The sequence below is a fragment of the Brachyhypopomus gauderio genome, chromosome 13 (genome assembly GCF_052324685.1).
Source record: "Brachyhypopomus gauderio isolate BG-103 chromosome 13, BGAUD_0.2, whole genome shotgun sequence".
NCBI lineage: Eukaryota > Metazoa > Chordata > Actinopteri > Gymnotiformes > Hypopomidae > Brachyhypopomus > Brachyhypopomus gauderio.
Genome location: NC_135223.1, coordinates 4,292,279 through 4,304,440, shown reverse-complemented (window position 1 = coordinate 4,304,440; position 12,162 = coordinate 4,292,279). Strand labels below are relative to the sequence as shown.

Genomic DNA, 12,162 nt, shown 5'->3' with positions numbered 1-12,162 from the left:
GACCTCCGGGAGTGAGGGGCAAATTACACATCAAAAGCCCCCTCTCACCCCCAGCCTCAAGTGTGATTATTCGTCTTAGCCACTTGTCTATGGCCCCGGAAGGGACTCCTGGCCTGGGTGACAAAATCATTTTTTAAGTATGTTTTAAAAGCTGAGAAAGGACAGTATTTTCCTTCATCAATTAACCAGGGTGACTTAAGAGGTCCAGAGAATGCAGGCAAGGGTCCTGGCGTAAATACGTGAATTTAAAGAAATGACTTTAAGTGCAAAGTTGCTGTGAGAATGTATGGAGAAAATAGAAGCAGAGAAAGGTTAAAGGTTACGAAAAAAGAGTTTAGTCAGAGTTTCGAAAGCTGAAAATGGAGGCTTAAAGTGGACAGAAGCGAGTAGTAAAAGACAGATTAAAGCTCAACAGATGGTTAGGTCTAAAACTGAAGATGAGATTATTGCTACGATGATGGTATGTCCTCGATATCTACAACCTGCTCCTGGTCCACCACTACCTGCTTCATCTGCGCTTATCAGAACCACCAACAGCTGAAGTCAAACCTGCCCTACCAGATGAAGATGACGCTGAGTCTCTAAGAAGAAGAAAGTGGGACGGTCTCCATATCTCAGACCCAGAACACCTTTCACGCACCTGAACCCAAGAGTCGCCCATTCGAGATGATGGACCTGGTTAAAGACCTGATATATTTTTGGGTCAGCATGAATAAGACCATCAGTGAATTGGCTAACTTGGATGGTATACATAACCTCACGCATCAAGAGCGTAACCCCATTATGTCTAACCTGTGTAGATTAAACCGGACTGAAAGAAGAGCTGGCACGCTGTCAGATGTGAGTCAAGGGTCACTACAGACTTGGGAAAGGTCGGTGCCATATGACAAAGATGCAGCAACCAGCATACATTTGTAGACTTATTTGACATATTGGTGGATAGGCAAATATTTGTAGACATCTTGGACATATTTGTAGATAGGCTTAGGTATAACGAGCTCAGGTCACATAGTATGGAGGACCGCACAGCACGGGATACTTATGCTGAAGAACTTTGATCACCAGTCACAAAACAAGCCAGATCTTCACACATCAGCCGGGAGGACAATGTATATACCATGTGTATACTAACCATGCAGAAAATCAGTTCAGAGGGAAGGAAGCTACCACTCAGAAAAGGCTGCAGTGTACACATCTCTCGAGTAGGTTGCGGAGAAATTCGAAGGGGTGAAGGACACGGCCGTGGCGGACATCGAGGACGAGGCTGAGGTGGTGGGAGAGACAGAAGCCTCCCCGTGAATTATGAGGAATGTTGCAACTGTGGCCAGTTGGGTCACTGGAATAGAAATCGTACAGAGCTCACACAAGGGGACTAGACATCACAACAGCAGCTTTCATTCATGGTTAGTAACCTGAGAAGTACTCAAGATTAGGTTAAGGTAGGACAGAAGGTAGGGTGAGGTCTTAAACTTTACTTAAACTTATTTTCAAATCCGTGTATGAAGCTGGTTCTCACAGGGAAGAAGTTGCTATTTTTGGTTGATACTGAAGCAGTATGTTCCACTACTATTTGCTCATGCTTTCCTAATGTCCCAGTGTCTTCAGGTTCCATTCTCACAGCTGGTGTTTCAGGTCATCGAACACTAGTGTTCCAATGGTTACCAAACTGTGTAATAGGACCTCACAACAGAAGTTTTTGATTTCAAAAACATGTCTGAATAATTTGCTGTGCTGAGATTTACTGGGTTGTTTTGATATCATAATGTCTGAAGCTGAATTGAATGCCCAGTAAGCCCAAATTGGCCTTTTTCCACAAATTGTGATAATAAATAATAACTGATTACTTCATGGGATATTATGGGTTTATGCTTACAGTGAAACTGTAATATAGATCTACACTTTCCAAGCAGGAAATGCCCTCTGTCTGCATTGAACTTATTTCAATGCCAACCAGATTTTATTCAATTTGAATCCAAAAGATTTCTTGGACCCAACCCCAAATCTATTGAACTTTCTAACATCTATTTTGATTCTTCTTCTTGTGCAGTTGTGAAAGCGTCCTGTCTTCTGCCCCTGACGGTTTGTGGCTATCGGACAAGTTGGATTTTGGTCACATGTTGAATGTGAAACCTTTCTCCCAAGCTCTTCCCAAGTCCCATTTCCGCCCTTTCCGGGGTCGGTGTCCTGTGTCTCCTGAAGCGGAACAAGGATTGGCTGACATTGTTCATTCATTAATTGAGCATGGGGCTGTGTTTCCTTGCAGTTGTTCACTAGTGATATCTGTACTCTCCATAGTTTAAAAAGCTAACGGTACCTGGCGTATGGTGCAAGACCTACGTGCTGTTAACTCCATAGTTAACTCCACAGTCATTATCTCTATAGATCCAAATCCATCAGCTATATAATCTGGGATCGCATCAAACGCATCTTGTTTTTCTGCAATTGATTTGGCCAACACACATACCAGTGCATGCTAATTCTCTATACTTGTTTGCATTTACCTTCAGAAGTGATACCAATGGACTGTTAATGGTACACAGAATGCCCCAGTTTGTTTCCTGCTGAGCGTAGATGCAATTTGGCGACCTGTGCACCTCCGAGTCGGTGGCACCATACTTCTCTACATGAACGACACACTCAATGCTACTGATTCCTGGGAGGTACGTGAAGAAGACACATTCACTCTGCTGTTTCCGTTCTGGAAATGGCCATAAGTGTTCACCTGAAAAGTTGCAACTTTGCCAAAGTTCAGTTAAATATTTAGGTCACATTATTTCAGAACAAGGTTGCTCTATTGATCAGTCACACAATTCCTCTGTTGTCTTCATGCCAAAACCTGATTCTAGTGCACAACTCAGGATCTGCTCGGTGCATTACACTACTGTTGTGCATGGACCAACAATTATGCTGAGATCTCACAACCCATTTCTGACACCAGTTCTCAATGAAAGAGCGTGTGTCATGGACCCCTGAGGCTGATGCAGCCTTCATACGTCTAAAAACTGCCTTGACTCCCCTGTGTTTTGCTAATCCTGATTACACAAACACCATTTTGTTCATATGTTAAACGAATCCACTGACTACAATCTGCTGTTCTGACACAACCTCTCTGTGAGAAACAACGTCCAGTTACATACTCCTCCAAACCACTCGACCCCATCATGCGAGGTTACCCGCCGTGTGTACGCCGGCTCTGTGCAGCTGCAGACGCTGCTCCAGCCTGCTTAGACTTTCTATATTTGCAATTTTGCATAAAGTATTTGCATAAACGCACAGTCTCTATGACAATGAACATAGCGTAAAACTAGCAACCCTTTCAGCGCACCCAGAACCACAGTTCCCATCTGATCATGTCATGATGGATTTTACTGAATTAACCCCTTGTCAAGGTTACAATTACTGTCTTGTGCTTATTGACGTGCTTTCTAAATACTCTGAATGTTTTCCTTGCATTGAAAGGTGATGCAGTTGCAGTGGTGAAGTGCTCAGAAGCGATTCCTCCATCATTCCTCCTGAGGTGTACCTAGGAACCCAACAAGTGACAGTGGCACACGTTTAAAAAATAAGCAGATTTCTCATTTATCCATAGCATTACAGATTAATTTAAGGACCTTGCACTTGTCACCCACAGAGTGGGGTTCAGTGGAAAAGCTGAATCATACAATTAAGCAGAAATTGTCCAAGGTGATGACAGACACAGGAATGAAGAGTGCAGAGACTCATTGTGTGCCAGTTGTGTTGAGGGTCCAACCCTCAAGCAGGTCTGAGTCCTCATGAAGTGCTGATGGATATACGTGAGCCTTTTCCTGACAGGGCTCCTGAGGATGGATCCCTACAGAACGTAGAATACAAAGTGATCATACACATATTTAAATTAGGCAAAACTTCGTAGTCTGTGCACTCACAGGTTAAAGCAGCACTGCCTAATTAGGCTCCAGGTGCTATTCCCAGTCTGCAGCTGGGAGACTGGATGGGGACTGGGTGGGGCACTCGGTGGGGAACTGGGTGAGAAACTGGGTGAGAGACCAAGTGGGAGACTAGGTGGGGGACTGGGTGAGAGTCTGGGTGGGGAAATGGGTGAGAGACTGTGTGAGAAACTGGGTGGGAGACTGGATGGGAGACTAGGTGAGGGACTGTGTGAGAGTCTGGGTGGAGGACTGGGTGGGGAACTGGGTGAGAGACTGTGTGAGAAACTGGGTGGGGGACTGGGTGAGAGTCTGGGTGGGGGACTGGGTGAGAGTCTGGGTGGAGGACTGGGTGAGAGTCTGGGTGGAGGACTGGGTGAGAGTCTGGGTGGAAGACTGGGTGGTTTGTTAGAGCTTCAAGAACAAGACCTGGAACTGAGATTGCTGGGCCCATGGTGAGTTTCCTGACCACACTGACAGATGTTAGAGTGGCAGAGGGACATGTAGACACACTGTTCACGCTGCAGGAAGCTCTTCACACTCATCGCTCCAGGAGGGGAGGGAAGCCCACCTCCTGTGATGTTATTGGTCAGGCAGGGAAGCCCACCTCCTGCAATGTTATTGGTCAGGCAGGGAAGCCCACCTCCTGCGATGTTATTGGTCAGGCAGGGAATCCCACCTCCCACATCTACCAGTGCTATCATCGCTCCGTTAGCTCCTGTTTGGCCTCACCTGAAAATATCTATTCGGTATTCAATGGACCAGTGAAATAACTGTAGGTGCATACAAGTAGATGAAAGACCTTTAAATGCAAAAACAGCCAAAGTAATATGTAAGAGCATTATTGAATGTGTGAACTTTGCCCCTAACTTCAACTAGTGATTTGTTCCCATAACCAGCAATCGTGATGAACTGAGCTGTGCTGAATTAATGTTCATCTCGTTAACAACGCAGATGTCGTTAACTTCTGAGCATTTAAAAGCATTGTTCAGAAAACACAGGAAATATGTACCAATCCCACAATGTTCAGAAGAAAATGTCTCCAACAGTCAAAGGTCAGTCTTTAGTGTGACCTCCCTGAGCACTGAGCACATCCTGAACTCCTTTAGGGTGACTGTCGTGAAGTTTTCTGCAGCAATCTTCTCGTACCAGTACATTCAGGTTCCATTCCTATTAGATTTAAGAGAGCCAGGGTCCCGCTATTGCTCAAGTGTGCGGGAAGGTCAAACTAAAAACTGCCACCATAGCCCTGAGAAGCTGAGAAAACCTGAAAAGAATTTTCTGTTCCTAAATCCTGCTGTATTTCCTGTATTTTATTGTTGTTTTCTAAAAGACAGAGATTGAGAAATAGTTATACTTAGACTTTATGAAAACAACTAATGTAACGGTGGCTTAAGACTTTTGTGCAGTTCTGTGTATATTGGCACTTTTTGGTCTTGTTTCCTTATGATTAATCTTTTAACCCAGTATTTTTTGTAGCAGAAGCACATACAATTTTGTTTCACTCATTTAAGTTTTTTTATTATTATTTCATTAAACTTGTAGTTTGTTTAATGCCTGAGTAATTAATTATGATCAAAGGGGAGAATGTGGAACGGATACTTCTATATTTCATTAATATAATGTTATACTGATGTATTACATTTTATTTGGGCTCCTAATTAACCTGTTAAATATTCTGGAAAGTTCATGCTGTGGCTGTGTGTGTGAGAGGGTCTCTGTTCCAGTCTTTGTGAGGGAGACCATCCTGGTGTGGTGCACCTGACCTTCTCCACACTGGAACAGAGATGGTAGAAGGACTGAAAGCCCTTCAAGAAAGCAGCAACACACCTGAATGTAACCGGGCAGAAATGTAAATGTATTGCATGTAATGTAAATGTCACATGTGCATAATAGTCTGTGTGATGATGTCACATGTGCGTAATAGTCTGTGTGATGATGTCACGTGTGTGTAAAAGTCTGTGATGATGCCACATGTAATTGTCTGTGTGATGATGTCACGTGTGTGTAATAGTCTGTGCGGTCCTGCAAACCTGGATATATTTTTGTCTTTTTATTTTTATTGTTGTTTAATTTGCAACCTCACATTCCTGACCCATGCCCATTACCATTGAAAGGTTATTGTATTGCAAGGCTACATATCACATGGCTCAGAATGAAACACCCGGTGGTGCGGCAGGTGGAGTCTCCAGAAGAACCTGAATGAAGATTGGACGATTGGAAGAAGGTGTGGATGAAAAGCAACCAAACATTTTGTTAGTGTTGTCCCTGTTTGGAAGCACTCCTGGGAACCAGGTTCTGGGTGGTGGTGCCAGGCCCACACACCATAAGTGTGTGGCAGGGTCTGGACTTACACACACACATGCAAAAGCACATACACACACATATCCAATGGCGGTTCATTCTGTGTAAGTGGGTCAGTAAAGTGGACATTAGCCCTCACCAATCAAAAACGTCATTAAGTGACACCTTTACACATGCTCACACACACACACACACACACACACACACACACACACACACACACACACACACACACACACACACGTTGTTTAAATACTCCATGACGTCCATGAACCATGTGTAAATTCTTGTCTGTGCGACACCTGCAGTAATGTCTGCCTTCCCATAGCCCGTTCACGTCGCCTGCAAAGAACCGCACATCGCGGCGAGCATTGCGCGTTTGAAACACAACACTGCCAGCTGACTGAGAAGCAGAGGCCACGAGACGTTACTGAGCGATAATCCATAATATATGCACACAATCTACCCGTTAAATCTCTCCACACACAAACCCTCATCTCTTAAGTATCTGCCGTACCCGGTACGACTATGAAGACCGGTGTTGCCGGCCAAGTGTTTTCAAGCGGGGCGTCAGATCTGAACGATCGTGGACCTCTCTCGCGAAACACTGCCCGGTCCTGCGGTCGTAAACCTCGAGGAACCGATGGGTTTGTAAAACAAGGCGCAATGGTGGGTTTTTTTTTCTAATGCAGCATGTGGTTAGTAGCGCTGTGCATATGTAACGTTTCAGAGAGACAGCCAGAGAAAGCGCTTGAGGCTTTAGCTAGAACCTTTACGCAGACAGGACCGGCGCGCGTAAAGGGAACACGGGACACGATCCTACGCGTTTAATCCTACAGACCCACCATGTTTGTCTCTATGTTTCTTTCATGCATCATTTCAATGTCGAACTGAATCACCAGCAGGACTTCTGATGTTTCAACCAGTTAAAGCGAGTTCCACATCACATGCGTGATCCGTACCGGGTGTGTAACGAACCAGCGGTGCTGCAAAATGCTGCAATATTAAAACTCTGGAGAACAAAGTCGTTTCTCGGTCTAATACGACTAGGACTTGTTACTTTAACGGGATCGACGCTGTTGGAGGTGCTGTACTCACACGGGCATATTTGGAGGAGTAGGGGTCTTCAAAAAGGGCCCAGATCCTCGGTTGCCAAACGCGCCACCATCCAACTTTCCTCCCGTCCTCCTGCAGGCAAAGTCGCTTCAGGTCCCCGTCCGCGCCGCCCGTGAGCGCCTGATCGTCCTCCGGTACCTCCGGTTCCGGAGTCTCGAAGCTGTCCAGCGCCTCCTCCGCGTCCCGGTGTTGCCGGTAGTTCATCCAGCAACACGCCTCCACGTCCGTCTCGTCGATGCCCCAGAAGGCGAGCTCCTCCTCGAACAGCGGACCGCACACGTCGTTGGGACAGTGCAACTTCCCCGTCCGGTAGTAGTTGAGGATGAAGGAGAACACCGCCGGGTGCCGGTCGAAGAAGAACTCGTCCGATTTGGGGTCGTAGTCGAAGTTGCTGAAGGCGTCCGGCTCAGTCAGCCAGGACAGGCGGGTGCCGGGCAGCGTCTTCAGCGTGCTGCGGTACGTCTCGTGTCTCACCCCGCCGCAGTTGATCACGATCTTCTCGCTTTCCGACGGGCAAGGCATGTCGGCGCTGTAACATGCTTTGTTGGACGACTTGTTCCCACCCTTGCGCCCTTTGAATGAAGAGACACACACGGAACTGAGCATAGAGGGAGCGGGGGAGGGGGGGGGAGGAGACAGAACGGAGCGGGGAGGAGGGGGGCGGAGCCTGCGGAGAGGGGGGGGGGGGGGAGAAATAGGGGGAAGATGTTTAGTAAAAGAGGGAAATGATAAAAACTCTGTATGTAGGCAGTGTGTGTGTGTGTGTGTGTGTGTGTGTGCGTGTGTGTGTTTATTACACACCTTCCCCATACCATGTCCACTGTTACACTGCACCATGTAGGGTTTTGATGTGTTGTATGTGTGTGCATGTTTGGAAACACAAGTGACACCCCAGGAGAAATCAGATGACATGAGCACTCGGCTGCTCTGTAGTTAACGGGCTGTAACGGGACCGCGTAGCCGCAGTAACCCGCAGCTGCCGTCCTGAAGCAGGGGGCAGCGGTAACGGTGACACGTCTGCAGTGACATCCGCAGCGCGCAGACCGGCACCGCGGCGCAAATAGAATCTTAAACACTGCTGCCACAGGCGGGACCACGTGTCTGCTACAAGGATTCAAGTCCCGCATGACTGCAAAGTTCCGTATCGTCGCAAACGGACGCCGCAGCCAGCCGGCGGGTCCCGCTGGAGACAAAGGTTGTCCGCACGGCGGAGTGTCCGAGCTAACGCGCCCACCGCGCCGAGCTGCCACCCACAGCCGGGGCGGAGAGCCGAGGGAGGGTTAACTCGGAGCGGGACGACACCACCGGCGCCGTGTGCCTGTCTGGCACCGGCGCATCACGCTGGCGGCTGCACGAAGTGTGCGGGCGGTGCTGGCTGTCTGCTGTCCTGTTACAAAAATAAAGCGTCATTCAGTAAATTAGTGCAGCAAGCACCGCCACGCAGCCTCTGTCTGCTGATGTACTAAGTAGGGAGAGGGAGGGGGGGAGGGAGTGTGAGAGGGAGAGAGAGAGAGAGAGATAGGATGAGTAAGGTGTTCAGCATGCATACACAGGGCACTACAACCTGAGCATCACTGAGCACGGAATGGGGAGGAAGGAGCGAGAGAGAGGGAGAGGGAGAGAGAGAGAGGGAGAGAGGGAGAGGGAGAGAGGGAGAGAGAGGGAGAGGGAGAGAGAGAGAGAGGGAGAGGGAGAGAGAGGGAGAGGGAGAGAGAGAGAGGGAGAGAGAGAGAGAGAGAGGGAGAGGGAGAGAGAGAGAGGGAGAGAGAGGGAGAGGGAGAGAGAGGGAGAGGAGTGAATGAGCTTCTTTTGCTGCAGTAAGGACTGGTGCTCTCATTTCGTCCCCCCCCCCCCTCCCCCCCCCCCCCCCCCCTCCCTGTCCTTCAGTCATAGGTACACACAAGCACAGGCAGGGGTACCTCCCGGCTGGCTGTTTTCTCAAACTCAAAGTAATAAGTACGCCACTACTGTACGGGTTCTCTCCTCCCCTCCCCTCTCTCTCTCTCTCTCTCTCTCCCTCCCTCTCCTCCACCTTCTCCTCGCTTACGCTCAGATTCCGCATTCGGCACTCACGTTTCACTGAAGCAACTCACGTTCCTCCCCTCCCTCTCTCTCTCTCTCTCTCCCCCATCTTTCACCCTCTCTTTGCACTGCTTCTCCGTTCATCCTTCTGTTATCCCCAGCTCCATCTCTCCCTCCTCCCAGTCCGCCCCCCCCCCCCCCCCCCCATCCATCCCATATTTTCTCGCTGCAGTTATGCCTCTCTTCTCCACGTTGCTCGTTAAAACTCGCAGTCGGTTCCGTCTCGTCCTCTTTTTCTGTGCCAGCCTGCAGCGGCCCGAATCAAAAGTTTGCGAAACTCCGTCGGAGTCCTGCGGGAGATCTCACGCGGGCTGAGGAGCCGTCCGTCAGCGCCACACGCCCCAGGTAGGACCGCGCTCGGCTGGAGCTTCCCGAAAGGTGCGCGCGATGTGCGTGGAGTGGCGGGGCAACATGGAGAAGTGAGTCACTGTTTAACTGACTCCAGAACAGTCAGGACTCGCACTCTCAGAACAAAGCTGCGGGATATGCATGGCCTTTATAGTGGCAACCTGATCTCAGTGCAGTGTTTTGTTATTTGTTTATATATAACTCCAGAGTAACACAGATCCAGGTACTGGATAAATGTTTATTAAGCCATCTGTTTTGTTGCACAGATTTCAGGACAGTAATATTGAAACACAATTTCTGCCTGTAAAGCTTACTGTAGAGTACCAACAGTGTTCCTGTAACTGGTTATGTACTACTAGGCATATAAAACTGATATCAGTGCAGTCATATTTTTCATTGCATGGCTTGATACTTTTTACTTACTGATCTGAATGCAGTTGTGACTTTAAAATGACTTGTGCTTGCACAGGACACCGAGCAATGCATTTAAACTGAACAGAAGTTCAGGGGGTTTTACTGCAGTTGTGTAAGGGCACTGTTTTTAACTCGGCTGACCTACGATGTGCTCACGACAAATGGCAGGTACTAAGATCAAACTGTGGTCTACTCATGGTGTTGTGGATAGTTGTTTGTGCATATGTAGTATACATCTGATCTACACTGTTCACCCAAGTTTCACTCTGTAATATCTGATATCTCACTCACATAGGCCAGAGGTTTTGTAAACTCCAGTGCTGTCCACAGGGGTTTAAATAGGATTCTGGTGACCTCCACAGTCACAGCAGTTTGTAAAAGATCAGATCCAGCCACGAGTAAACAGAGCAACCAGTTAAACCAGTTAAACCAGTGAAAACCTCAGGAAGAACGTCACTTGTCAAGGATGCTAAGGACAGCTGTAATAAGCCAGTGCCTAAAGGCAAGGAACAGGAAGAAAAAACCCCAGTATATCATAAGAGAAAGAACTGCCACGGCAACAGGACAGCTGTGTGGTGAACTGATACCAGCAGGCCCTGGTATGTCCCAGAGAGTGAAATCTGGAAATCTGGTTTCAGCACCTTGGACAGCGAACACTGTCATTACAGGAAGAGAGCAAAGAGAAGGAAATGAGAAAGAGAGAAAAGAGACCACAGTTTGATAGAAGTTGAGAGAGAGAGAGAGAGAAACAGAGAGAGAGAGAGAGAGAGAAGAAACAGAGAGAGAGAGAAAGAGAGTATAACTGTTTTTCATTTTGTACCAGTAGTCCCACTTAGCGTCTTGGTGCATCAGTCAAAAAGTTCCAAGTTGCATCATCTTTTTCTTCCAACCCTGTTCAGACTTGTGCGTGTTTGTTCATGGTTCTGTGTTCTTACACCAACATTCTTTAATTGGACTTATTCAATAGAGGGTCTGAGGGTAGTAAGCAAAGAGGATTCAAATAGAGTCAAATAATATGCTTTTGTGTTTTTTGGAACTCAAAAGTCTATTTCATGAGAAAATATTTAAATTACAGATGCAACAATGTGCAAAGAAAACTTTATTACACACTCAGCTACTTAAAACCTTTAAGATAAAAGATAATAATTTTTTTTAAAAAGTGAAAGCATTCTCTATAGAGTGGAGGCTATAGGTATGTTTAAAAACACAGAGTGAATTGTATGTGTGCGTGTGTGCGTGTGTGTGTGTGTGTGTGTGTGTGAGGTGTGTGTGTGAATGCACATGTTCTGCCAGACTCCGAACTGCGCTCAGCTCTGCAATTATGATGAGTGAATGTGTGTGCGTGTGTGCAAGTGTGAGTGTGAGTGTGTGGTGTGTATGTGTGTGTGTTGGAGGTGACTAGGTGAAGAGAAGAATGAAAACCAGAAAGACAGCAACACAGAGGAGCAGGGAGATGAATGACTGGAGTGAGACAGAGAGAGGTGGAGGGGGGAGGGGAGTTTAATTAGCCTGCATTTACTGCTCAAACGACATTTACCCTGTCCTCTACCATTCTACTGTGTGTGTGTGCGTTCGGCAAGCGTAGGTGTTCACGTGTGAGAGAGCATGTGTGTGTGTGTGTGTGTGTGTGTGGTGTGTGTGTGTGTGCGTGTGTGTGTGTGTGGCAGGTGTTGGTTATCACAGAACACACAGCGAAAAAATACAACTGACACACAGACATAGAGAGGGAAAGACAGACAGAAAGAGAGAGAGAGGAGAGGAGAGAGAGAGAGAGAGATGAGAGAGAGAGAGAGAGAGAGAGAGAGAGAGAGAGAGAGAGAGAGAGAGAGAGAGAAAGCAGCGACTGCAGTGACACTAATATATATTAGCAAAAACACTGCAGCAAATGGGGGTTGGAGATACAGCTCCAGAGAGAAAGACCCATAGCAGCAGAGAGAGGGAGGGAGGGAGGGAGGAGGGAGAGAGGGAGGGAACGAATGATGTATAAAAGGGG

At 47.5% G+C, this 12,162-nt stretch overlaps 1 protein-coding gene and 1 long non-coding RNA gene across 8 annotated transcripts in view; one reads left to right on the top strand and one right to left on the bottom strand.

Annotated features, from left to right (window-relative positions):
- kcnc3b (potassium voltage-gated channel, Shaw-related subfamily, member 3b) overlaps nucleotides 1–12,162 on the bottom strand; it is a 102,631-nt gene that overhangs the window by 82,053 nt on the left and 8,416 nt on the right. For 2 of the 6 annotated variants that reach the window (XM_076970364.1, XM_076970365.1), the window contains exons 1-2: nucleotides 8,127–8,267; nucleotides 7,308–7,992 (exon numbers count right to left, since the gene is read on the bottom strand). In XM_076970364.1, the coding sequence (XP_076826479.1) occupies nucleotides 7,308–7,992; nucleotides 8,127–8,194 (753 nt within the window). In that variant the 5' untranslated portion in view covers nucleotides 8,195–8,267. Of the gene's footprint in view, nucleotides 1–7,307; nucleotides 7,993–8,126; nucleotides 8,268–12,162 lie in introns of those variants that run through there. The other 4 variants (XM_076970367.1, XM_076970368.1, XM_076970369.1 and 1 more) reach the window with 3 other exon arrangements.
- LOC143473396 (uncharacterized) overlaps nucleotides 9,319–12,162 on the top strand; it is an 18,097-nt gene continuing 15,253 nt past the window's right edge. The window contains exon 1 of one of the 2 annotated variants that reach the window (XR_013120524.1): nucleotides 9,319–9,752. This is a non-coding gene — a long non-coding RNA (uncharacterized LOC143473396). The remainder of the gene's footprint in view (nucleotides 9,753–12,162) is intronic. The other variant, XR_013120525.1, reaches the window with a different exon arrangement.